Below are 26,945 nucleotides of genomic sequence, written 5' to 3'. Positions count from 1 at the left end.
TGCGCAGAATACCGAAACGCCTCGAAACAGGGATTGGAAAACGCAACCTTTCACACTGACCGCCCAAGTTCTAATTTTCTAGAAATGTTCCTATGTAATAGATTGGCTAAGCTGCTAGAATATTGAAAACTCAAATAAAAATAGAGAAAAACATCTTCATATAAGATTGTTTTATTCTTTTTAGGAATCCCCTCATTGTTTTGTACCCCGCAAAGGTTAAAAATACCTGTATGGGCAGAAGATGGTCACACTTTAGGCTAAGCCCACTTCTTTCTTCTTAATTTTACAATTTCTCGTGAAGCCCACTTTTTATTTACGTTTCATTCACATCCGCACATATAAATCGCGTTGCTTCTGTCATTTTTGTTAAAACATAAGTACTGTATTTATGTTATAAAACCTAGTTACTTGGTAAACAACGAAATTGCGCATTTACGACAGCCATGAAACCCGATAGCTTGAACAATCTCTCAGAGACACCTCGATCGTGCGAGGACTCAGCCACTGAAAACAATTCGGTGGGTATCTTATAGCTATCCATAAATATTAAGATCACTTACAGCATTCATTCCAGCTCAGCAGCGATTCGGATCTCGAAGATAGGCGCTCGGAGGCAAACGACCAAAACAGAAACATCCAAGGATCAAAGATTATTAAGAAATGTAGAAGCAAAATAAATGAACTGGAAACTCGGCTGGCAAGTGAAAAAGAAAAGTCCCATTATCAGGACGAGTTAATCAAGTCCTTACGCATGTCGATCGATCTAGTTACTCAAAACAAAGACTTAAACATAAAGCAACTGCAAAAGCAAATCGTCGAGCTTGAAAATGCGCTTGATATAAGCAGAAGTCTTATTGCAAAAAAACAGGAACAATCAGCAAACTTTGAGAGGAAGTCCGATAATAACGAAAGTAATATGAGGGAGAAAGATGAGCAAATCAAAAGGCTAGAGTGTATAGTCCAAGAAAAAAACGACGAGATTGAAAAGCTAAATATAAAAACCAAAACCCTGTCAGATAAGGAAGATTACATCACCCAGCTAGAGTCCAAAATCAAGGTCCATGACGCGAAGATAAATGAATGGAATCAAAAATTATCTCAGATCACCCCATATACTGAAAGTGCAAAAAGTCCAACTGACTTTGTATTTCTCAACTGCACTAAAATTCCTTCAGTTAAAATGATTACGCTCCCTGATTTTGAGCCATTCCTAGCAGTTTTTGAAGATACTTCATATGCCGGTTCCGACTGGATGGTTATACAGCGGCGTGTCGATGGAAAACTCTCATTTGAAAAACCTCTTAGCTTATATGAAAACGGCTTTGGTGATCTAGGAAGCGAATTATGGCTAGGCATCGAAAAAATTCACAGGTTGACAACAAATCGTAGGCATGAACTATGCATTGAACTAGTCGATTTTGACGATGCTACTGCCTTTGCACGATATGATCACTTTGTTGTAGGAAGCAAGAACGAAAAGTATGCCCTAAAGTCCCTGGGTAACTACTCGGGAAACGCAGGCGATGCTTTGCGGAGTCACGCAAATGAAAGTTTTATTCATCATACATATTGGCGATGGTGGAACCTACACGATTGGTATGAATAATATTAAAAACCATTGTTTCCCATAGTTCTAAAATTTTGTGTTTTTCAGTAATTTGATGGGCGAATACGTCGAATCCAAAGTTGAGTTAAATTCCTTGTTTGGAATTTATTGGGGTCGTTGGAACTTGGGGAAACTAATTTCGCTCAAATCCTGCAAAATGCTGATCCGGCCAAAACTCTGACACGATTTTTAATTTAATTAAATAGCTGTAATCTTGATACCATTTTCCAATGCAAAAAAGTGTTGTGCTCTAAGCCTTATTATATTTTTAAGGTCGCCACGAATTAATATTAAAATAAAACTATGTTATAAAGCGATTTAAAGATAGCATCAATAATCTGGCAGCACTTCCGGCTTGATATTTTCCATCTGGCAACGCCTACACAAACAGCTGCTTATTACTTCATCGGCGAGTTTTGTGTGGATCTTTTAAAAATGACTTCCCAGTACCTGAGTCAACTGCACACGGCCGACAAACTGGCCGCCGAGCCGTGGCCCGAGGATGCCACCCTCTATCAGGTGAGGCGGGTCGCCAGAAGTCCAGCTCCATCAGACAATTTCACCGTTTCCATCCCCTCTCTATCCGAAAGCCCTATGAAGCGGAGCAAATTCTGCTGCCGGAGAACGCCAGTTGCCTGGCGGTGAAGGCTTACCTGAAGATGTGCAACCTGCCCTTTGGGATCCGGTCCTGCGCCAATGCGGAGCACATGTCGCCGGGTGGCAGGATGACCAAGTTGCCCTTCATCCGCGCTGGGGCATTCATCTTTGCGGAGTTCGAGCCTATTGTGAACTTTGTGGAGCAGAAGGACCTGGCCATTGGCAGCTGGCAGGACGAGGACGAGAAGGCCGATATGCGCACCTATGTGTCCCTGGTGGAGAACATCTTCACCATGGCGGAGCTGTACATCAGCTTCAAGAACGAGCGCGTGTACAAGGAGGTGACCGCTCCCAGGAACGGCGTCGTCTTTCCCTGGCCCCTCAACCACATGCAGAACTACGGAAAGCGGCGGAACGCTCTGCGTTTGCTGAAGGTATACCAGTGGGACGACCTGGACATCGACAGCGTCATCGAGAAGGTGGCCAAGTGCTGCGAGACCCTCGAATACAAGCTGAAGGAGTCGCCCGAGACGCCCTTCTTCTACGGCGACCAGCCCTGCGAACTGGATGCCATCGCCTTTGGACACCTCTTCAGCATCCTCACCACCACGCTGCCCAACATGGCGCTCGCGCAGACGGTGCAAAAGTTCAAGCACCTGGTCGAGTTCTGTCGCTTTGTCGATGAGAAATACTTCCAGACCAGGTTCCTCTAAAATTAGTTATTCATAGCTCTCGCACTAAAATGCTGGCATATAAAATGCCGATTTGTAGACGTAGTTATTCATTTATTTTGATGTGCATAACGAATTCTGCTAAAGCTATTAGAAGCATTTGTTCTTAACGCTGTAAATCAACCTGCTTTTGTAAACAGATACCCGCATTTAGAAATGGCTTTTGTTTAGGCTGAGAAAGCCGCTGCAATTTAATTTTGATTATAAAAAGCATTATTTCTTATGGCAAACATGTAAAAATTACATCACGGATCCCGCAAAAATAATTATAACCATGCCGCCTTCGATGACAAATTGTGCATGTTGCACTTGCCCTTCGATGTGCAATATGGTGCTTATCCCACATGTTTATTTTAAAGTCTTCAATATTTAGTAAAAACTAATAATGCTCTTTTATACATTTTACTTTCAGCAAATGATTTGAGGTCTGAAATTTCTTAATGGAAGTGTGTAAATTAGTAATCATTATGTTAAATACATCAAAATAAATTGTTTGTTGACGATACAAGAAATGTTACACAACTTTTAAATATAAATAGAAATAGACAATTTTTTAACAGTGCATGTGGAAAACTAGGGGTATTCGTTTGTAGTGTGCATTTCTCGGTGCCAGAACTCTGGTCACACTACTTTTTGTTTACTTTTTGCTCTTCAATTTGCCGCAAAAATGTTGCAAAGATTCCCGACGCAGCCGACGGTGGAGAATCCCCGCTACGGCCAGCTGATCATTGGACCTCCTGGCTCCGGGAAGACCACCTATTGCGGCGAGGCCTTGAAGTTCTACCGCGAACTGGGCCGCCAGGTGGGCGTGGTGAACCTGGACCCGGCCAACGAAAACATGTCCTACGAACCGGTGCTCAGTGTGATGGAGCTAATCACCGTGGAGGACTGCATGGAGCACCTGAAGCTGGGTCCCAACGGAGCTCTGATGCACTGCGCCGAATATCTGGCCGAGCACCTGGAGGACTGGCTGTTGCCGGCTCTGCGCAAGCTGGGCGCCACCCACAACTACTTTCTGTTCGACTGCCCCGGGCAAATTGAGCTCTATACTCATCATACCGCCATGGCCCGGGTTTTCGAACGCTTGGAGCGGGAGCGATACAGCCTGGTCACCGTGAACCTCATCGATTCGCACTACTGCTCGGAGCCCGCCAAATTCATAGCCACCCTGCTGATGGCCTTAAATACCATGCTGCGAATGAGTCTGCCCCACGTGAATGTGCTGTCCAAGGCCGATCTGCTAAGGAAGCACGAGGCCAAGCTGCACTTCAACGTGGACTACTACACGGACGTCCTGGACCTCAAGTATCTGCTGGACAAGCTGGACGATGATCCCACCATGCGCAAGCACCGCAAGCTGAATGCAGCCATCTGCTCCATGGTGGAGGACTACGCCCTCGTTTCGTTCCAACTGCTGGATGTCTTCAGTACGGACAGCATGCTGCGCCTGCGCAATCACATAGACAAGGCCAACGGATACGTCTACAAGGCGGGCGAGGAGCAGACGGTCAACTCACTGCTTGCCTGCGCCGTGGGGGCAGAAACGGAGGCTGCTCGCCAGCAGCACGACATCCAGCCGTATGTGGAGTAGGAACACTGGAATCGATTGAAAACAGCCTGTGATAACACTGCATGTATTTAAGAGGAGACATTCGAGTGCCCAAGAAATGAAAGCTGAACAAATAAAAACCATATTCGGGTAGTGTTTATAAACTAAATGAATTTATTTATTGATGCAAGAACTAAGCCTGTTAAACGATTTCTGTGGCAACCCGAATACGTAAGTCTATACTTTAAATTAAGCGACTTCAAATGAATTTAACGCCCAGAGACACCTGTTGATGAAGTTCAAAGGCTGTAAAACCACCACTAGATGTCGCTTAGGATCTTAAAATAGGGTGTGTAAAATACATGTAAAATTGTAATCGTAAAGAGGCAGCAGCGAAATTAAAGACGGCGCAGAATTACTTTGATTTTAAAAATATAAACGGTGTGTCACATTTACGCAAGCACCATTATAAGCTTCAATCTTTTGTGATTTCTGTGAAGCCCTTAAACAAATAAGTGCACCTTTACATAACTCAACTTCTAAAAGGGATAAGAAAAAGGAATTTTAAAATGTAAAATCGAATTGCAACATATCATTTTTATAATCTTATCGTAACTGGCTAGCTCTTGGACGTAAAATTGTATAATTTTAATTTACTATTTAAGAGTTTTAGTTTAGGACAATTAAGTGGTAATGTTATTTTTCGTAGCAAAGCCAAACTCAAACCGCTTACTAAAAAGAGCTTAAGTATTCATTCGGTCACCTTTCCGCAAGTGGAGATCAATCCCTCTATGCCGTCCTGCAAACAAATGGCTCGACGAGCTTCGGGTTCAGCTTAAGTAGGGACTCTATACTTTGATTTAACTAAAGGCCAAAGCCTCGTTAATATAAATAAAAATTAATTAAGCCCAAGGCGCGTTGTTCTGCGAGATAAGAGCTCGATCGACCGCGGAACATCTCGTGGCAAGCTGCAAAGTGTGGCACGTGCACCCCAAAACGGGATCGCTATAGAGTCCTCACCAAGTCCAGGTCGTGAGCACTCGGGGGGCATTTTTACAGGCGAGTAGCGATATAAAAAAACAGCACGGGCCGGTAAAATTAAAAACTAATTCATGATATACCCTTTCCAATCTTTCTTTATTGGAGTGGTAGAACTTAGATAATTATAATTATATAAGTAGAAAAAAACACTTTAAAGTTGCAAAAAATTATGTCCACTTTCTTATTCGCCACAAATAAATAAGATAACATTTTTGAAACAGTTCAAGGTATACTCTATTTTAGAGACCAATAAAACTGTTGAGACAGGAAAGAGTCTGATTGGCTAAGATCTAGAAAGTAACCACATTCTTATCGACGAGAAAGACTTCTTTTGATACATTTTTAGGACAAAAATATTCCGAAATACCTGGCTCTACTAAAGGTGGCAACTCGTTTCAAAACTAAGAGTATGGGGAAACAGCGGCAAAAACGAAAACAGTTATTAAATGCAGCAGGCTCTTTTCAGATTGCAGCAGGCTGGCTGCCAGTTCCCCAGACCCGATCCCCCAAAGCCCCGATTCCCCTGACCGCAAGCCAAATTAAAATAAACGAAAGTGGTTTGGGCCAGGACGAAGTGAGCCAGGCTCGGATTCGCCTTGGCTTTGGGATTTGTGTAAGGCAGCGGGCTGCGGTTTCGTTTTCGGCACACGCTCTGCAGGATAGTTCGCCCCGACCCCGAAAAAGGCCACAAGTGCGATCCCCTGCGATGTAAGCGCGCCAAGCTCAACAGTTAAGCGACCTGGCCTGTAGGAGCGCTACTTCTGCTTGGTTTTGCTTTTCTGGCGGGCCCTGTCCTGGCAACGATTGCGGTCAAAAGACGCGCGTCCTGTGCCCAAAAAGCAGGTGCACACCAGCAGCGGCAGTCGGAGAAAAATTCCAGCTAAGAAGGAGAAAAAAACAAGGGAGTCGGCGTACTAGATGCATAAGACTAGGTGATGACCTGGAATATATTAAAGTAAGTATGGTACACAATAAATAAAACTGTGAGAAAACATTAATAATTGATTGGTCAATAACAAAGCTTTTTGAATCCTTGAAATATTTTCGATTTTCCAAAGCCCATGAAAGGATAAACTGGCTATGATGTGATCAGGAAAATATTATATTCCTTAGAAAGCTTCAGGGGTGATATAAGAAAACACTAGGATCGACCTATTGTAATAAAAATAAATTCATTTTTTGTGTTTCCTAGTAAATAAAACATGTTATGCCCACTTTTTCTTACAAGCTACCTGCAACCATCATACCTTGCTGACACCCTGGCATCCCCAATCCCTATTATTACACGGTATAAGTGCCTAAAAAACAGCCAGAGTCAAGTGGGCATCTAGATGCGAGTAGAGTTCCTTCTAGGGAGAGTTTACCTCGGCGAAGGCAGCTCGATACTTGATTGATCTTTTTACATATTCCAGCAGGAGCGGGAGATGGCCGGGACCATGTGAGGGATAGGAAGTGAGCGGACCCAAAACTCCGCTCGTAGGTAGGCCGGCATTGCGATGCCGAGTATCCTGCGTATCCTGCGTCAGTTGTGCTGAAGCCACAGCAAGAGGAGTGAGAACGCCATATGCTGCACTTGAAGCGCAGGCAGCAACCAAAGGCATCGGCCAAATCATCAACTTAGTTTTAACGGTGGCCCCGCTGCATTGTCTTCATCCCCGAAACAAAAGCGGAACCAAATGCTCAATCTTGACCGGAACTGTAATTTGATCGAGCCCGCGCACAGATATTAGAGACGATAAGATCTTCCATCTCGCAGCAGCAGCTTTTTCCTGTCGAAAATTATAAAATTAACCAAGCGTCCCGATTTTCCATTTCATAAGGAACTCCCAATTTATCTCATATCCGGGATAGTCACAGTAATGTGGAAGTAAACTTAAAAACATAGGGAATTTTTGTCATACTTAAAAAATATATAAGAATGCACCCTTTGTCTCTAAATATTAAGGGACAATGTATCACTTAGATATAACTAAGCTAAGAGAAGAACCTTTGGTGAACACCTTGTGACTACTCCAGTAAGCACAATGTGCTCGTAGCTCCATAAAAGTTTAATAATAACAATAAAAACTCCACTAGATCGAGATTCTTTGAGGAACGTCTCCGGGTTATTCACCCGACTCGAAAGATCACCCAACAGTTGCACAACTTTGGGTCCTTTTTCGCTTTTTTCCTTGCTGTTGCTCTTTTTTGCCATCCTGTACCTGAGTTCCCGAGTCGTCTTTAGGTTTCTGGATTTCGGATCGGGGCGCGTGCCTGCTGTCGTCGTTGTCTTCGGCGGGTCTTAAGACCTCGCATTCAATGTATCTGTATCTGAACCGAGCACATGACGCTGCTCTGCTCTGTTTCGCCTTTTGCTCTCTGTTTTTTTGAGGTTTCTGGCTTAAACTGTAATTCGGGCCTCTGCTTATGCAAATATTTTGATCTGAAGCCGAGACGAGGACACTTGGCAATCAACAAGATTGGTAACAAAGACCAAACGAAGTTCAAAGAGACTACATGGTTCTAAGTTTTGAGAATATTTCAAATAAATATTATGTATTATAATTTAGATCTTGTGGTTAGCAGATATTAGGAGAGTGTGGTAAAGGTCCTGTGTAACTTTTTAGAAGATCTTGAGTAAATTATTCAAACCTAGGTTCTCAAACCCTTTTTAATTGTTGCTCAGCCGATTTGAGGAGCCAAACAAACTCATAAATCACCTCCAACATAGCTTCTTTCCTGAAGTCTGCTACCACTTTTCATACAAGACGCGTTGACACTTATGAATTGCTTGGCAATTTACGCGACAGAAACCGCCAAGACACCCACTACCAAGGCAACAGCCATAGCACAAAAAACATCTGCACAGAGAAAAAATCTCAATCTTAGTACCTATTTGTTGAGAAATATTTGCAAGAAGTCGATGAATAAATATTTATTGCTGTACTGTTAATTTGAACAATATAAAATATATGTTTTTAAAAAGTAAAACCTAAATATTGGATTTTTTATGTAAGTCCTACTCTTAATTTAAAATGCGGATGAGAAAGAGGCATGAAAGAAAGTGCAGAAGCATCTATAATTTCATTATGCAGATAGCTCTACGTGTGTAATTACTATATAATTTGTTTAGGTGTAAGCCTAGCTCCACACGTAGCCTTCGCGGACGACAATTTACACCAAGGGAGAGCCCGAGAGCGATGATACTTGGATGCGGTTGGCGCCGACTCTTCGTCTTGAATGGGTCGCTAAATCAAGCAATTATGAGGGCCTTTGTCGCAGCACGAAAGTACCGAAGTACCACGGAGAAGTACCAAAACATATGCAAATCAGCCGACCAGTCAGGTCGGACGGGCTAGAGGCTGCCGGAGTTAAAGGGAAATCTGTTCAGGCCGGGGAATTGATTTTCCTGCGCCCATAGCCATTCGACTGCCTGACTTACGCGAATTGGGAACGGGATCGGGGCTAGTTTATCGGACAACTGCCACGCCCCCCGCCGCGGCGCGCCCCTCGAGCCCTGCCACACTGCATATATGCAAAGCAACCGCCAAAGTCAAAGGAGAGTTTCGGGAGCTCGTTTTGGTGCCGCAAAGCATCCTCGGCTGCCGCAGTTGCTGCGACTGCGTAGAAGCCGCACGCCACATTTCAATGATAAATGTTGCCCAGAGTCCAGTAACAGCGGCGGACCCACACTGGAAAAATATTGGTGCCAATTAAAAATCAATTAAGTATGAGTTTAATTATCTTAATTACTCGTGGATATAAGTAACTATTCAAATTCTGTCGAAAAAGATTTACTCGAAATATTGGTTACATCAAAGAAATATATCTCTATTTATCTTAATCTTGATATTAAAAATGCCTCATAACTATATCTTTAGATACACGGTATTGTATTCTGACAAAAGCAACAGTAATTAGCGATACATGTTAAAATGTTACATAAATAGTTATTATTCTGCTTTACAAACATGTTAATGTTAATCTAAAAAATTATGAATAGTTAAGACTTTCACCGAAGCACTCAATTTTTTCACTTTTCAAATTGAAGAGCTGCATATAACTTTGGAAAACTTAACTTTATCATTACTCCAACCTTTTTACAACATATATATTCTGGTCAGTTTTCCATTTATTTCAAAAGCTTTTGTATCCCGACTTTTGTCAGTGTTGCTACAGTCCGATGCCAGGTTAACCAGCAGATTGCTCTTGGGCCGAGCGCTATTTTGGGTAAATTGTTTTATTGCAGTTCAATTGTTGGCCGGGCTTCAGCTCCTTTGGGTTGGTTCGCTGCCTGGGATCTTGTCAAGCGGCGCTCGTTGGAGGTCCCCGAAGCGAAACAGTAGCCGCAGTTAGCAGCAGTAAATTACCGTCCTCCCGAAGGGCATTACAGCTTTATAAAGTCAGGTGACCGGAGCAATAAATTCAATTTTAAAGTTGCTGGCTAATCACTTAAATAAACTATAGCTAATTTAGGAGTACAATTTGTTAAAATAGTTTGAGAAACATTCTCTGTATGCAACTAATCTGCGGTTAAACCCAAACTCCATATAAACAGTACCGATTTCAGGGCATCCCGCCTTCCAAGCGATCCTCCTTCGGTTCTATCTGCTTGCATCTTTCGGCGCTGCAGATAGCCGTGGCTTCTCTCCCATGTGTCTAACCGTAAGCGGAGATTATGGCATCATTCGGAGGTCTTGTGAAAAGTTAATAAATGGCTTATCTCCGCCGGGGACGACATGTGTTTGGCTTAATTGTGTCAGCGTGTGGGTTGCCCGGCTGCCGGGTTGCCTGCATTTCGAAAGTCAGAGTCAGCCGACTCCTGAACTTTCGCACAGCCCGGCCAGAAATGGTCAAAATAGCCCAGTACCAAGCCGCGGGGAAGGGAACTACATGCGGAGGTATCATAAGCTAACCATTTGGCTGCTAATTACGACAAACGACCAATGACCAACGACAAACGGCGTTCAACTGTCAGAGATTTGTGCGGGCGAGACCCCGGGTCGGTGCCTTATTTGTAGCCCCGGATCGTTGCTCGTGGCGCCAGCCCCTCGAAGGGGTCGGGGGTCCCGATCCTAACACAATCCTAACAAGCCACCGACATAGTCCGCGAGTGAGAACTCGCTGGCCCGATTTGTTTGGCCTCCTCCACCGCGTCACCAAATAAGGCGGCCCATTGGAATTCAATCTTAAGGCCATTAGCAATTAATATCAAATGAAATTGAAATAAATTTCATTTAGCCACCTAGCAGGCGGAGCCGGGTCTCGGTCTGGGTCTGGGTTCTCCATCCGCACATTACCATAGGCTTTTCCTGCGCACTCGCTGATTTTCATCATGCGAAAGGGGTCGGCTCTGCCCCACTGCCATCCCATGTTGGTCAGTTGGGGCCACTCAACGGCAACCTTTTGGCTCTGGGCTAATCGCCCATCGGGGCTCTTTTGGCCAGCAACAATAATTTTATCAATTTTGTTTTATAATTGTGCGCAGACGCAGCGGAGGGACACAAGTTGGCCAAAACAAAGGAAAACTAAGCAAAGCAAAGCAGAGCGGTGCTGCCAAATGGGACCAAGTTTAGTTTGAAAGGGATGGAAATGTGAGTAAAAACGTATACATTAAGTGTTAAGAGTAAAAAAATAAAAACAAATATTAAAAAAAGGATAAAAAATGGAAATGAAGAGAAATCTGTTCTGAAGAAAGAGTAGGTATAAATGGCCTAAGGCATCACTCTCAAATATTAAAAATGTACAATTTTTAAAGCATCTACAAGATTATACAATTTACAAAAAAATTTAAAAAATCGGGATATTTATAATATTTTAAAATTCGAGAACTATGCCATAAAACTATAATCATTAATTTATAAGGTGAGAACTATTGAAAAACTCCAGATATGGTTATTTGGGATCTAGTTTTTAGGGTCTTAAATTTGTAATTCTAAAAATTCTAACAAAACTCAAATTTTACAATCACTTTACAAAATATTCAATACCATTTTAAAGGCACGTTCCAAAATATTGAGACTTCTCAGCTCTGGTCACATCTGAGGTCTGACTAAGCTGGCCCATTCCGACCCCTCCCTCCCCTGCTGGGGGCCAAAACAAACTACGCAGATTTCATTGTTAGCCTCGTTGGCAGCATGTAAATGTCCGTCTTTTGTTCGGCTGACTGCGGCCCAAGTGGCCAGAGCCAACTGTCTGGGCCCGGTCGGCTGTTGTGCCCGCCGCCGTTGTCTTAAATTAATACCAAATTGTCAACGCTGGCGAAAAGCTGCACAGCGCGCCAACGCCGCATGATAAGAGCCGGGAGCCAGAAGAGACCAGGCCAGGAGGAGCCACTGGAGATCTGGATACACTGGAGGCATAGGGAGCGGGTAACTGGTGGCTGGCCACTGAGAAACTGGGAAATGGGAGCCCGCTGACTGCCTCTGCGCATGCGTCTGCGCTGGGGATTTCGCCTCTGTGCGCGGCGCGGCTTTCGCTCGTTTTGGCCCTGGCTCGGCGGCTGGTCTAAGGTCTTCGATGGTCGTCAATTGATAGCCAGATTTGTGCAATTATCATTTTAATAATTGCCAACAATCTGCACGATATGAACCGGCGACAGCGACTCCTCCTGGTCGTGCTCATAACCAGTAGCCGGTCGGTCGGTGGCCACGGCCACTGTCGCCTCGCCGTGGGCACCGTACCGGCCTCCATTTGTTGCCAGCACAATTATAATCCACATGGCCGGGCCACATAATAATAAATTTATTACAGATTTCCGCCTGATTTGTTGGAAGGAATTCCCCGGCCAGCAGCACCCACTGTGAGACAAATAGGGAATACTTAAATGGTCTCTTAGTGCTCCAAACGATGTCGGCAGATAGTCCGATAAATCAGTGGAGATCGGCCAGCTGGCCTAGGAATCTCGGCAATTAAACAGTGTGCAAACTACTCGTTTGTTAAGAAAATCAGTAAACTTTTTATGATTCCTAAATACCCGATTATTAGAAGACCTTGAGCGTTGTAATAAAACCCTTAACTTAAAAATATAGAACCATTAAAAACTTTATTACAAATACCAAATAGTGGATTAAAAAAATATTTGAGGGATTATTTAGGTTCAAATTTTAAATCTTAAAACAACGAAAAATAGTTTCATTTTTGAAAGGTGTAGTTAAATTAATATCCTACTTCAATTTTATTAGGAAATGTATCTTTTGTACAGAGTTGATGAAAGTTCTTTTTCTAAAAATAATAAATTCCTTTTATTTCATTTAAAAAAATGTAGGTTAAATCAAGATTCAGGACAGAGTGATGAAATATTGTTAATGAAATAAACAGAGATCAAGCTTACAACGCATATCATTCAGTCTGCTCAGCTTGTGAGATATCAGTTGATATTGCGCTCCATCTAGCCATTCACTGAGCCAGCCCGACCATTCATCACGGGGTTTTCATTCAGCCAATCCAACATCTATCTAACGGTCCGCACAGCCCACACACCTCCGAAGCTGGCCAGAAGCGGAAACTCACCTCAGCTCACCTGGCTCACACACACAGGCGCGAACCCGTTCCGTGTAGGTGTTGCCCGCCCTCTCGGCTTTCTTCTGGCCAATCAGCGGGCCGAGAGCCACGAGCCAAGTGCAAAGGCATTTCCGAGGCACCGAGTGTGGGATTTGCTCAAAGACAGGGGCTCTCAGAGGGTGTCTTAAATAAAATGTCGCCCGAATCGAACAGAGAATGGAAATTATTTACGACTCACGGGCTGCTTTAACAGATATACAGTGCACTTAAAAAAATTGTAGCACTCACGCCAGCCAAATGTCTCTTAAAAGCTTAAACTGAAATGACCTACAAAACAAGTTTTTCGATTTGGGCAAGACTTAAGATTAATTATCAAAATAAATGATCCATGTTCTTTAACCGGACAAATTTGTATTCAACTAATCTTTTGCTAACCCATTATCCTATAAGGTTTTTAATAATTCAAACTTTCTATACTTCAAAAAAGTATTTTAAGCTTAAAGCACCATCTGCTAAGTAAATATTTTGAGTTAAAGAGATTATTAGCTGGATAAAAATATAATTTCTTCCTTAATATTTTAATGGGTTTGGTTCGTTTAGCAATGTTTATTTCATGTGAGACCAAAACTCCATTATCAGGAAGTTAAATATGCAATATCTCTAATAATTTTTAGACTTTATGAATCTTAAACCAATTACTTCCGCTAGTACATTACCATTTACTACATAATTGTAACGCATACATTTCTTAAATCGCTGATATGATTATCATACAACAAATATTTTTTGAATGAAAATTTGTTCCAGTGCATGGCATATCAAACTTTGATAGATGTGAGCGGCATACGGTGAATCCGTTACAAAGCGGCAGGGGATGAGCACGCGCCCTCGGTGCGGCAGTGAGAGGAGAGGACGCCGCCAAGCGCAACGATGCCACCAAGTTCACTTGGCCAGCCCTCATCGCGGTGGAAGTTCCCCCATTTTGGCCCGCTTTGAGGCCGCGTGCCTCGTACCGCTTCGCTAGATCGGACAGGCAGAACCCGTGGCGGACTCGTGTCCTCTGGAATTCGGTGTCGCCTCGGCCCTGCACATGTCCTGTTCCCGGCAGGGAAATTGCGCCAAAAACTAGGGGACGGGAAAAAATTGCTGACAGGGCCGAAGGAAGAGGATCGTTAAATGTGGAAGTGCGCGCCCGCCACTTATTCTTAGCTCGTTTTCTAGCCACTAGGCAGGTGTGGCCCGCGCCAAGGATAGATAAACTGGAATTGAGGCGGCCAAGACGAGGTGGCCAAGCGTGGCGAAGGACCAACTGAGGAGGAGGACCCGAACAGCCAAAGGATAAGCTCGGGAAAAGGTGCAGCGACCGGGAGTGGGAGAAAGTGGCAGGTGCTCGTCCTATCCAAGCGGTTTCATGTGTGCGATCCAACGATCCTTAATGTTTTCAGTTTTGTAATTGGTTTTTATCGGAAAACAAACCATTGCTCGATTAAAACGATTGTGTTTTAAATCGCAGATCGCGTACAATAATGTCTGTTTATGAAGTAGTTTTCATCATGGTTTTGAGTATTAATTTTAAAAGCAAAATTTGTAAATTAATATTTTATTATACTACTGTATTAGGTCAAAATCTAATTTAAAATTATTAATTGGTTTATACATATATAGGAAAAGAAAGACCACGGATAACCTACTAAAATATATACTCTACTCAAGGAACATTAACAAGGTTTTTAGTTTTAAATTTTATCATTTTACACATTTCTGATAATGTTTAAGTTATGGTATTATTCCAAACACAAACCTTTTGAGACAATTTAATTAATGTATTTTCTTTATTTCGCTTACCAACTTAAATATTTATATAAGTATTTATAACTATCGACTAGGACAATTGATAATATTGATAACGCTGGTAGATTTTATTTATTTTTAACATTAAACACTTTTTTGGCAAAGCGGCAATTCTATTGGAATTTAGAAAATACTTTTAAATGAAAGCAGAAAGTTTGGCAATTTCACCAACTCATTTCTGGGATCAATAGATTGTGTGTTCTTGATATCTTAATATGAGTTTTAATCAAATGATTAAGTGACTTCAAAGCTTAAAAATCGGCTAAAGGATTAATTTATCAGGAAAGTAATTATTTAATCATTAGACTTGATGGACATTAAATAATATAGGTACACGAATTTCGTTTTTATCATGTTTAAATATTTCCTGTTGGGGTTCTAGATCCAGCAGGCATTTCAATACGATTTCCATGAGATAACACTGAACTGAAAAATTATATTTGTTTATTTTCTTAAACGTTCTCCGTAACAATTAAATTATAATTTTTAATCATAGTTAAATCCAAAAGTAATCTAAACATAATCCCCAACATTTTTCTAGTCGGACGTTGAGCTGCCACGACAGATGTTAGATCTGTGGATTCATCCACCTAAATATTTGTGGGCTACCCCGCCCGGATCCCGCCCTCGTCCCTTCCCTATCGGCGATCAGCAGTGGAATCCTTCCCCTGCCCCCACCGGGTATTCCCGGTGTGCCCGGGCCAACAACAGTTGGTGGCAGCAACAGCAACAGCCACAGCAATTGTAACAGTTACAGGGCAGCGGGAAAAGGACAACAAACGGACGCCCGCCAACTTAAACTGCATACCAATTAGTAGGGAACGCGTGCTGCCAAGAGGAAAACCAGTAGTAGTGCTCGGGGTCAGGGAGGGAAGCGATCGCACAGGGTTCCTAACTGTGCGTCTTGACCCCTGCAACGGCAACAGCCGCCAACTGCTGCCAAAGGTGAAAAACCAGAGTTGGTGGCAACACGGACACCAACACAGGCAAGGGCTCTCGGGAGCCACCACCAAAGAGCCAACACCACCGCACAGAGGGCCCGTTTTGATTCGACTTGGCTTGCTGCCGCACTCACACAGAGCCAGGGGCAGCGAAAAGAGAGCTCGACTCGTACCTTTTTCGGGCCAAGTCAAGTCGCTTCACCGTTGGCTCAATTTAGAACCGAGCCATCGACCAAAGATTCAGTCAGGTGCGAAGCACCGAGCGATACGGACGTGTTCGTCTCCAGAGAGCCAGAATTCCGCACGAGAAGTGTATTGCCCATCGAAGATCCGTTCGCAGCGAAGATCAGTCCGCCCAGAAAGTGAGATTTGTGCAGTGAAACACTGAGAGTACTGGGAGCAATCGCCCAAAGACTGTAAAATCAAGTACCCATCGGCCCAGTGAGCTCGCCCAAGTAAAGACCCGGTCCCAAAATGAATCACCTATCGCCGCCGCCGTCGCCGCACTCCCAGCAGCCGAGTCCCGCGGGCTTGGGCTGCCATGGAGCGGCCCTGGACAAGCAGTGGATGCAGCGGGCGTCCGCCTTCAACACCGTGATAGCCTCGGCCGCGGCCCAGAAACTGAATGGGAGAGGTGAGTTCCAGATCCTGAGACTCATCTGGATTGCAGAAAATATATGGGCAATTTTGGACCCGAACAAAATTTAGATATCCAGTATCGAAACTAAGTGTTTTGAAGTGATCTTAGAACTTAATTCTATCTGGAATTTATGAAATATGTTTGGAGAAGTTGGGAACCCAAACAAGTTCAGGTTGTCTTCGGTCAAAAGTGCTTACTTTCAATTAACTAGATGCTTTCGAATCCTGAAGGGGAGTAAGACCAGATACATAATGATCTGTTGGTTACGATATTGTTCGAAAGTAATTCTTCGGATCATTTTACAAAAAGATATCATTCTATTCCGAAAATACTAAAACTACAATTATTTTAAAATATAGCTGGTGTCTTTGAGGAATACGAATAATAATAATAATAAGCTATTTCTTAATTGCTGTGTTAAATTTGAAATTCTTTCCCTTGCTTAAAAACACTGTTTTTTATCTTAATATAATACAATCAATAAGAATAGGTCAAGCTCTGATCAGTATTCCAAAAATACTTACTATTCGTAGCTCCTAGCTCCAACTGACCTGGTTTCTTTTTAAATCCCTCCCTAGATCTTCCTTTCTTGTATAACCCACTGCTCTACTCGAGTGCCCTGCTGTGGCCCCAGTTCCTGCTGTCCTCGGCCAGCGCACTGGGCACGCCCCTGACGCCCATGACCCCCAAGTCGCCCGCCTCCGTGGTGCTGGGCCAGCGGGATCGGGACTTTGCCCTGACCCCCGAGAAGGAGCACGAGCTGCAGCTGAACAACAACAACGAGGTGGCCAAGCAGGAGGATCAGGAGCAGGACGAGGACATGCCCCTGAACCTGAGCACCAAGGAGCGCATCACAGCAGACCATTCCAGCCAGGATCAGTACCACAGCAGCAGCAACAACAGCAGCAGGAGCAGCTCGAGCAGCGAGGTGGAGCCACTGCATCCGCTGAACGTGACCCCGCCTCCCCTGAGGGCGGTCCACCTGAAGAGTTCGGGCACGCCGCAGCAGCAGCGCCAGCGATCGCAGGGCAACATCATCTGGTCACCGGCCTCCATGTGCGAGCGATCAGCGCGGCGGGAGCAGTACGGCCTGAAGATGGAGGAGCAGGGCTACGAGGATGAGCACCAGGTGGACCCCATAGTGCGCAAGTTCAAGTACGAGCGCAGGACGGCTTCCATACAGTCGCTGCAGTCGCCCATCTCCTCGCTGTCCGCCCCGCCCTCCTCGAACTCCGTCCAGGACCTGGAATTCGAGGTGGCCCAGCAGCAGTTGTACGCCCATCGCAGCGCTTTCATGGCTGGCTTGACGGGGAACAACCTGGAGCTGCTCACCCAGCACCTCAAGCAGAAGAGCGGTGAGCAGCCGCAGCAGCAACATCGCATCAAGGACGAGCAGCAGGACAGCCGATCGGCTGCCGCTCTCATGAACCTGGTGGCAGCCGCCGAGTTCGGCTACATGCGTAATCAACACCAACAGCCGCAGCAGCCGCAGCAACAGTTGCATCACCAGCAGCAGCAGCAGCAGCAACATCCTGACTCGACGGCCACAGATGTTGCGCGTCGCTCGTCCTCCTCGTCCTCTTACCAAGGTGAAAACGAGGAGAAGCGCAGCGGCAGGAATTTCCAGGTAAGCAGACTCAGAACAGGATATGCCCCGGGGGAAATGCATAAAAAAGGAAAGGAAATCGAGGGCAAATCTCTGGACCCCGGCCCCCACCCTAATGTTCTTATCACGTGTCCTTCAGGACCCCTTGATCCGTGGACCCCCAGCCAAGCCCTCCGAGCTGTAATACTTTCATTGCATAAGCTCGCGTGTCCCCGGCAATTCCCCCGTGTTAATTGTTTCATATTTTGTCCTCGAGTGTTTTAATTGTCACCGAGCCAAGAAGAGGCCCCGTTCAATTTGGAAAAGTGGCACAGCAAATACTGTAATAAAATTGGTAATGCAAGCCCGGGGCGATAGAGCTCTATGGAAATTCAATTAAGTCCCATCGAAATCACGCAATTAGTTAATCAAATAATTTTGATTGGCGGAGGTGGGGTCACGGGTTAGGGACACCACGAAGATTTATGTACAAATTAGAATCATAATTGTAATTTCGATATTGGTTTGCGCGGCGGCAGGGGGGCACACGACCCCGAGGAACTCGATAGGACCTACCCTCATGCCTGCCCCGATGTCATATTGCGTTTATATCCATCAACACCCGCCGCGAGTCCTTTTTTCCCAGCCTTTTTTCACACATCCAGGGGTCAGTGAAATGCGATAGGTTGGCAGTAGGGTCCGCAGGACCGCCATATGGCCAGAGGCCTGGAGAAGCCAGTTGCCCGAGTCTTTGGCGCAGGCGCAGGCCCTGTTCTTTCGCCGTCTTATGGATAAATTCGATTTTTTCTGTAATTCGTGCCTTACATCAGTTCGCCGTTGGAGGCCCACCCGGCTGACTCAGACTTTGGGGTTTCTCCTGAGCTCTTTCCCCCGACCTTTGCTTTTGCGAGCTTGCCAACTTCCGTTCCGTTGTCGGAGCTAAGCAAATTGACACTGTGGCTCAGGGCGGCGGACAATAGAGCAACTAATTGGGCCTGAGTCTAGCCAATATGTGTGGATACTGGTCCACTCGAATGCAATGCGCAAATAGAAAATCCCAAAAACAAGGCATCACAAAAAATAAATAAAAATCAATAAAAACAGGCGGAGAAAGAAATTCAAAAACCGACACTTGTGTCAATTTACAATTACGCGTAGACCGGGCTGGTTTTTATTTTTTCGAAAAAATTGTCTCACATTTCCCCCCATTTTCGTGCTTAATAAATGTCGCCCACGTAGGCCGACGATTTGAGCCGTGTTATGTCAATGTTTGGTTACTTGCATGTTGCTGCAACTGGCAAACTGTTCAAACATTTAATCTGACGGCCGAAGATGTTACGGCCAGCGGACCCACGATCCACATCCACCCAATCCGCGATCGATCCCCGCGGCACAGCTGTGTTTGGCCCCCAAACACGGAGTAGAGCTGCCGGGAGAATGTGTCTCACTTGAGATTTAGCATTGGGCCAGGAGAGACCGCCCCTCGCCCTGTTTACCTAGCTGTTTTGGAACCGATAAATGCAAAAAAATGCCAGCTTATGTGGGCTAACCAAGTTTGGCTTGGGTTTTCCCTGCCTCGTCGTCACCTGTCTGGCAAATATTTGGCCACTCACAAATCTAGTTTAATTCGTGTTGCCACTGCGAATTTGGCTCAGACGCACACAGCAGGCGAGTGTGCTTAAATATAGAGTGGCAATTCTTTTCAGATTTTCTCTTGGGGGGCTACGCACAGGCTGTTCAAATATTGGGGGCATTCTGGATTCCCAAAAATCGTGACTCGCCCTGTCTGAATGTGCTGCTAATGCCGTCTCTGCCATTGTTTTTTCCAGTGCAAACAGTGCGGCAAGAGCTTCAAGCGTTCATCCACCCTGTCCACGCATCTGCTCATCCACAGCGACACCCGGCCGTATCCCTGCCAGTACTGCGGCAAGCGGTTCCACCAGAAGTCGGACATGAAGAAGCACACCTACATACACACGGGTAAGCCAAGTTCCGGGGAAATCAGAGCAGAGCTCGGGGGACTGACAAGTGGCCGGCAAACAGAGCAACCCCCTCGCGGGCCGATCGCTATCGCCTTTCAATTTGTCTAATTGCTGCAAAGCTGCCGCTTCCCGGCCACAATTAATAAACTTTGAACCGGCATTCGGGCATTTGACTAATTGTGTTTATCGATTTCCCTGCGATTCCAGGCGAGAAGCCCCACAAGTGCACCGTCTGCCTGAAGGCCTTCAGCCAGAGCTCCAACCTGATCACGCACATGAGGAAGCACACGGGCTACAAGCCCTTCGGCTGCCTGCTCTGCGACCAGTCCTTCCAGCGCAAGGTGGACCTGCGCCGCCACCGCGAGAGCCGCCACGAGGAGGCGCCCCCGCTGGAGGACCTCAAGCCCCTGAAGATGGAGGTGAGCAGCAGCAGCTGCTGACCTCGGCCAGGACATCTCTGACGCCGCCGACAGCCCGGAGGTCCCAGTATTAGCCGAGCAGGATCGCAGCAGCCGCAGTTGGCCCTAAGTCTAAGTCGTTGCTATGAAGCCAAAGTTTGTTTGTTTAGGCCTTCGCAAAGATTTACCTAATCGTTGGAAATACTTTTAAGTGTCCCCTCCCCCAAGAACACCCCTAGCTAAGATACTGCCCTAAGCCTGTACATAGTTATGCGGAAACAAGACTCTTCTTATAGCTGTTAGGCCCTAGCTTGGTAACTAAGTTAATTTATTGCATTAACCCTTATTGATTTGGTTTGAACTTAACCCAAAATTGGCAGCTAAACGTACCAAAGAACAACCTCAAACAATCGAACTACCACTTGGCGACCACTTGTCTAAATTTAGTCTCCTAATTTATTTAAGTTTTCGATGGCATGCCCGCCTTATTTATACGATTCATGCGAATGTTTAGTTTATTATTATTTGTAATTTGCCCAATGACTCTTGCTGTAATTATATTTATTAAGCCCTATATGATTTTTGGAAAATAAAGTTGAACGCAAAAAGAGAACAAGGAAAAATATCGATTTTTAAAAATGATGGATGGGTCAAATGGAAATGGGGGATTTCCGAGGGAAATACTTAAAATAGAATCAGATAAGCATAGTCTGTACTCCTTTTTTTCGGGTTATTTCTCAATATCATGTGTACTTTTGTCATTGAGTCAAATGGTTGTTATATATATTTATATATAATATTTATTTTTCTGATATCAAGATTCTGTTTGTTCGAAAATTCTTAAGTGAAGGTTAAGTTCCACTTTTCTTTAACTTGGAAGATAAGATCGAGTGAGTTCGGACATCTAACAAGACATAAAAAGCACGGATTTTTCTTTCCAAGAATTTAACCTATCGTTAACTTTCTCTGAAGGCCAACAAACTAGAACCTTAACACGACAATGAGAAATCGGCCCGTAGCTAAAATGTTAATGTGGGGTAAATATCTCATTACTTCGATCATCCCCTCGCAAGCTGAGAAATTCCGCAACATCAAGGACACAGCCTCCTCCTTTGAAGAACCTCATTTCGATACGAATTGTCCAAAGCGCTCCGGATATTTTTCGGGGGTTTGTTCGTAAGCCTGATTTTATAGACGAATTCCTGCACGTACCCAATTGATGGGGAATAAGTTGCTCCTGTTTCGGGTGACGCGGTGATCTTTGATCTGTGCCCAGCGCGGCATTTGGGGAATGCCCTTTGTAAGTCGCCGCGTTACAGCAGGTACTTCCCCGCGGGCACCCACCTCCCCTCCTGGGGGAAAACGCCAATAAGTGTTCGAAGTTCGGGCTAATTGCTGACGGAACAAAGTGAGAGACGGGGCTGGCGGGGAACGAGGTCGGGGCGAGGAGGAGCAATGGTCATTGAGGACTGCTGATCGCAATTTTCGGTAATCGAAATGTCCGAATGCATTTTGCGGCACTTTAAAACGCCCGAAATGAAGTTTGGCAGTTTACAAATCACCGACTTCCCTCATTATCGCCATTCATCGGCAGTCGCAATCAGAAATCGACGAAATCAGCGAGCTGGGGCCACTTTCCGCGGCCAAACTCGATCGTCGGGCTGTTCTTTCGGCTTTGGCACGCCACAAATTGATCGAAATTGACAAAATATTGAACAAAAAACCAGGAGGGAGAGGAGAAGTATGCAGTTCAATTGTTGACGAAGAAAAATGCAGTTCAAGGACTCTTCCCCAAGTGCCGACAAAGCGGGGATCAAAAGTAGATGCGACTGGGGCTGCTCATCGCACTATTGAAATAACTTTTGCATAAGCTCGGCAGGTGGACTAAGGAATTGATCAAGTCAAGGTCGAAAATTATGTGGAATTCCTAACGAACTTTGAAGTAAGTAATCGATAAGCAAAAATGGTGTACTGAAGTGGTGGTGAAATGGTGTAATGCAATTGGAAGGATTTTATGGAGGGTCTTAGGTTATACCACCTTGAAAGGTTAGGAATTAGAGATCAGAACACTAAAACAGTTCACTAAATCTACGTTAGACTGCAGAAAAAAGGAATACGTTTTAAAGAGATCTTTATTAACAATTACAATAATTCCCCAGCTTGTTATCCTAGGAGATCACTGCCATTAAATTTATACAAATGTAAACTCTGATCCAGAAAATATAGTCATCACATTCAAGATAGTTTGCGAATAGATCTTGGTCATCGGCACAGCTCTATGTTAAGGATGTTAACAATGCTTTAAGGTTTTATCAGCATGTAGTGTAAGGAATCCCTAAGCCATTTAAGTTATTATATTCCCAAGGGATCGCAGTTTTAGCTTTCTACTAATGTACTTTAGACTCCAGAAAGTATAGCTTGCCCTCTACAATGCACACCCGATAAGATTCAGAGATAAGTCGCCCGCGCTGGCTGGCATATGCTGGAGTTTCTCCGCAGCGCCGACTCTCGGTTTATTAACCCCTTTTCCGCATAACACCTGAGCCCACATAATTTGTCATGCCGTTTGGAATTTATTCAACAGTCAGGCCAAGCCCCCATGGAAACAACGGAGAGCTACGAAAAGAGTATGGCTATCAAGAGACCGGAGGAAAGCTGCAACCCCAAAACGCAGACAATGGAAAACCCGTGAGTGGGGGAAAATGTGAAGAGGAAATTGATCTTAGAAGTGGCCCAAAGAGGCCGGAGGACCCGGGTCCGCAACATACCTAGGTCCTTCCCCTTCCCCTGGCTCCCATTTGGTTCCGTTTTCCGGCTACCCCTAGCTCTTTGGCTCTTTGGTGCCGGGCAGGTGACTTTTGACTTTGGCTATTAATAAAAATAATAGTTGCGGCTAAAAAAAAAACACAGAAAATAAAAAAGGTGAAGAGCCCGGCCAAGAGCAAGGGCAAAAAAGATGTCTTAGGTCAGTGCGTTGCAGGTGAAGTCGGCACCGAGAGCCGGGCTCACAATTAAAATTCGGAGGGGATGCAGTCGAAAAGGCACCTGTAACACACGGACAGAGGGAGACGGCAGGAGCCGAGGATCGGGGAGGAGGAGCCGGGCAGCGGCTCAACATTACATCGGCTCATTTATGTTTATGTCCTTTCGTTGTAAGCAGGCTGGCGCTGATTCCCGATTCCCTCCAGCGGCATTGAGCACCTGCTGCCGCTCCTGATGCTCATTCTCCTGCTCCTGCTCCTGCTCCTCCCCTGCTGATCCTGCTCCGGCTGCTGTTGCCGCTCGGATCGGAGTCCTGGAACCTGTCGCACAATTATTGAGCCAGGACGAGACGAGGCGCGTGCTCAAAGCCGGTTTGCGGCAAAAAGCCATATGCCAGGAGGCAAATTACAACGGCGACCTGCAACCAGTTGACATGGGCCACACGACACCAGCCAAGTCGGCAGCACTGCACGAAAAATCAGGGCGAAATCAATGTAATTGTGTTTTATTGGTGGGACTTAAAGGGAGTCCCAACCTAACTTTCTGTAATAAAGTTTGGGCTCGTTTAGAAATGATTTTCTTGGTGAAAAGGTTATGTACTATGGTATCTACAAGATATTTTGGGCATTTTTGTAAAGATTTATAAAATTTTAGTATATAAATTTAATCTGTGAAAGCAAAATAATTCATTTCAAAGAAAGTTCTTAATTGCATGACCCAGTTGATTTGTTATTTACCACAGAACTATGAGTTTCTCTCATTTTATAAAGACCTAAATACTCTATAATTTTACTTCCAGTGCAGGACCACGAGCAGCACCTACAGCAGAAGCCAAAAGACACGACAGTCGTAAAAATCTCTCCCCCAGACGGACAGACCGCAAAAACATCCGAGATGCGAGATGCGAGACGGAGAGATCTGCATCTAATCTTGGCCCTCAGGGGAGTCACTACCGAGTGCGTTTTGGGCCACAAGCTGTCGCTGAAAATCCACAAGCGAAGGTGCAACAACAGGCGCAAGTGCGCCGCTGCACCTGTCACGTCCGATCGATATTACAAGATCGCCCTGTCGGCCAGGCCAAAGTGACCCAATTTCAGCAGGCCGGCGGCCTCTGCCTCTCGCCGACGTCGCCTTTGTCCCTTCCATTTTCCCCTACGAAGCTGATAAGTTATGATTGCTTCACTTTTGTTTGATTGAGCATTGTCACCTGGCTGGCAAGGCGGCTCGAAGTTGATTGTTAGACGAGCCAGGTCCTCGGGTTGGGCCCATACCATTTTAATGCACTCTCTAGGACAGCTGACTGCTGCATATGCTGTCATAAAAATATATGATATTCTCTCAATTGTAAAGTCATTTCGAGTCCTTACAGTAGTCGTATTTTGATTAGTTCTAGAGGGAAAGGAGGTGGAGGAAGGGAAGGCTGGGTTATTTTTATATATTTTCAATATCTTTGGGGAGCAGGTGTCATTTAGGATGGGTTAGTGGAAAAACATAATAAAAATGATTTAGGAAATGCTAATATAGGAGAGGAATGTGTGTTAAAAAGTAAAAATAGTTTATAACTAGTTGCAAAATAATATTTTCCAATTGTTGTTGTGGAATATTATCCAAAACATAGATAACATAATTGTTCTGTAAGTTCTACTGGCTAAAATATTGTCATATCTTTTATAAGGATAAGGATATTAACCCCACGCACCGCAAAGGCGATCCCAAATCCTTGTCCTCCCAAGTGAAGATTGCATTGACCGGCCTTTAATCAGACCCGGCCGAGAGGCCGCACAGTGCTGCAGTTTGGCCAAGTTCGCTGGCCAAATCGGAAGCCAACAGAGTGCCGTGTCAACGACTAGTCGGCAGGTTGCAGCTTAGTCTCCAACCCCCGGCAAAGAAAGCAATCTTAAGCTGTTTCGATTTGAGTGCAGAGGACAAATCCAAGTCAGATATGCAAATCAACCCCTGGCCCGAGGGCGAAATGTGAAATCTATTCGCCGAGCTTAATTGGCAGAGGCGAAGGCAGGCAGACAATGACCAATCCGAGGGGTTGCGAAGACGCGAGCCACAACAAAAGGTTAAGCTAAGTCCAAACAGAAGGGGTAAGGCCTTTGGCAATTAAAATGACAAAATCTAAACACGAAATTGGTGCGGGTCTTGTGAGAAAAGGTGCAAAGTCGAGGGGCAGGGGCGGCAGACAGCGATCTCAAGGTGTTTTCGACTCGGAGCCCAAGGAACACAGATTATAGACAGATTTTGAGAGGCGGCAGCAGACGGAGGCAGGCAGACACACAATGGCCAACAAATTGCGGCCGAAGATGCAACGTTCAGGGGTGGGGAGCCACGAAGCCACGAAGCCAGGCAGCAGATCAGCAGATCAGCAGGTTGAGGACGCGAGCCGGCCAAGTCATTATGAGAATTTAAGCGCACCTTTCGTTTTGTTTCCAGGACCGGGATTCGAAATCGAGTTTGGGCTCGTATTCGTAGTCGTTTTCGGATTCGGGCGACAGGTGCTCGGCAGATAAGGGCAGCGGAGAACGCAGCACTGCGCATAGCGGTAGATGATTCGGATCGCTTGGATCGTTATCCTGCTGCCGCCTTGGTCCTGCTGCTCCTGCCGCTTCTCTGCTGCTGTGCCAGATTCTGGCGAGCGGGCCAGCAGGGGCTGGCCAAATTAATTCCTTGCCATATTTTATAATTCAACAGATGACACGAGCCAACGAGCGAGGCACGAGGGTCCGCTGCTTGATTGGCCGCTCGGTGGTTGGCTGCTCCTGGCCCCTGGCTTGGGGTCTTCCCGGGGTCCCGATCCCGATTCCGATTCCGATGCCGCTCTCTGGCACCACAAGCCACATGCCACGCTTCCAGGACCTTTGCCGAGCGGCTTTTGCAAGGTCCTGCCAAGGGTTGCATGTGCTATGTGGTTGGGCTTGCAGTGGCCAAAGTCTGGGTAAAATGAGTTTGAAGAATAATCTCAATATTATTTATCCCATATTTCAAATGTGGGTATTTACTTATTTATAAAAATAATAATAATAATAGTATTCAATAATAAGCATATTGTTTTTAACCATCGTATAGTATAGCCGAGTATATAGACCCTTTGGGGCATCCAGAAAGAGTATTCACCTCGCAGCACCTCCTCCGTTCTTCGACCAAGGATTTTCGCTCAGCTTGAGGTTCTGCCGCCTTTGCCCCTGCGGCACATTAGCTTAGTTTATTTGAAAGTGCAACAGTTTTTTGATAAAAGCAGTTTGTTGAACCCTCGCCCAGGATCCCCTCAGGGAGCGGACGACAACGACCTTTTGTCTATGCGATCTGCGGGAGCGAGAACACGGCCAGGGGTTGCACGTCGGTGCTAACTGCATTTTGGCCAGGAAGAACAGTTACGAGTTACGGGCCCGGCAGCGCTCCACGCTACAGGTGGAAACCGAGTGCTTGTCACACTAATTTCCCAAAGTTCGCGTTCGGTTCTCGATTGGGATTGGGATTGGGTCGGTGGCTTCGTTTGTAGTCCGCACCCCGGGCCGATGCACTTTCACAGTTGCACTCCTGTCACTTTTCGTTGT

General features: G+C 45.3%; 5 protein-coding genes across 6 annotated transcripts in view; 4 read left to right on the top strand and 1 right to left on the bottom strand.

Moving 5' to 3' along the window:
* LOC127010806 (uncharacterized) overlaps positions 1–26,945 on the bottom strand; it is a 120,344-nt gene that overhangs the window by 54,067 nt on the left and 39,332 nt on the right. The window lies entirely within an intron of this gene.
* Positions 246–1,923, top strand: LOC108028819 (angiopoietin-related protein 7). Its single transcript, XM_017100806.3, has 3 exons — positions 246–518; positions 575–1,596; positions 1,655–1,923. Exons 1-3 carry the CDS (start codon positions 444–446, stop codon positions 1,785–1,787), a joined length of 1,230 nt encoding a protein of 409 aa, XP_016956295.1. The 5' UTR covers positions 246–443; the 3' UTR covers positions 1,788–1,923.
* Positions 1,964–3,446, top strand: LOC108028831 (metaxin-2). 2 transcript variants are annotated; one of them, XM_017100820.3, is made up of 3 exons: positions 1,964–2,125; positions 2,197–2,906; positions 3,347–3,446. In XM_017100820.3, the coding sequence occupies exons 1-3, from the start codon at positions 2,042–2,044 to the stop codon at positions 3,351–3,353; spliced, it is 801 nt and encodes a 266-aa protein (XP_016956309.1). In that variant the 5' UTR covers positions 1,964–2,041; the 3' UTR covers positions 3,354–3,446. The 2 variants fall into 2 exon arrangements, with proteins under 2 accessions (XP_016956309.1, XP_016956308.1); XM_017100819.3 differs by having other exon boundaries at positions 1,965–2,125; positions 2,197–3,446.
* LOC108028062 (GPN-loop GTPase 2) lies at positions 3,539–4,607 on the top strand. The gene has a single exon (XM_017099703.3). The coding sequence runs from the start codon at positions 3,602–3,604 to the stop codon at positions 4,523–4,525; it is 924 nt and encodes a 307-aa protein (XP_016955192.1). The 5' UTR covers positions 3,539–3,601; the 3' UTR covers positions 4,526–4,607.
* LOC108028041 (zinc finger protein sens) lies at positions 16,034–21,016 on the top strand. The gene is made up of 4 exons (XM_017099679.3): positions 16,034–16,432; positions 17,017–18,065; positions 19,853–20,003; positions 20,213–21,016. Exons 1-4 carry the CDS (start codon positions 16,273–16,275, stop codon positions 20,443–20,445), a joined length of 1,593 nt encoding a protein of 530 aa, XP_016955168.1. The 5' UTR covers positions 16,034–16,272; the 3' UTR covers positions 20,446–21,016.

Source organism: Drosophila biarmipes, chromosome 3L (assembly GCF_025231255.1).
Source record: "Drosophila biarmipes strain raj3 chromosome 3L, RU_DBia_V1.1, whole genome shotgun sequence".
In the NCBI taxonomy this organism is placed as follows: Eukaryota; Metazoa; Arthropoda; class Insecta; order Diptera; family Drosophilidae; genus Drosophila; species Drosophila biarmipes.
The sequence above is the reverse complement of the archived record's forward strand: the minus strand, read 5'-3'. Positions and strand labels throughout refer to the sequence as shown.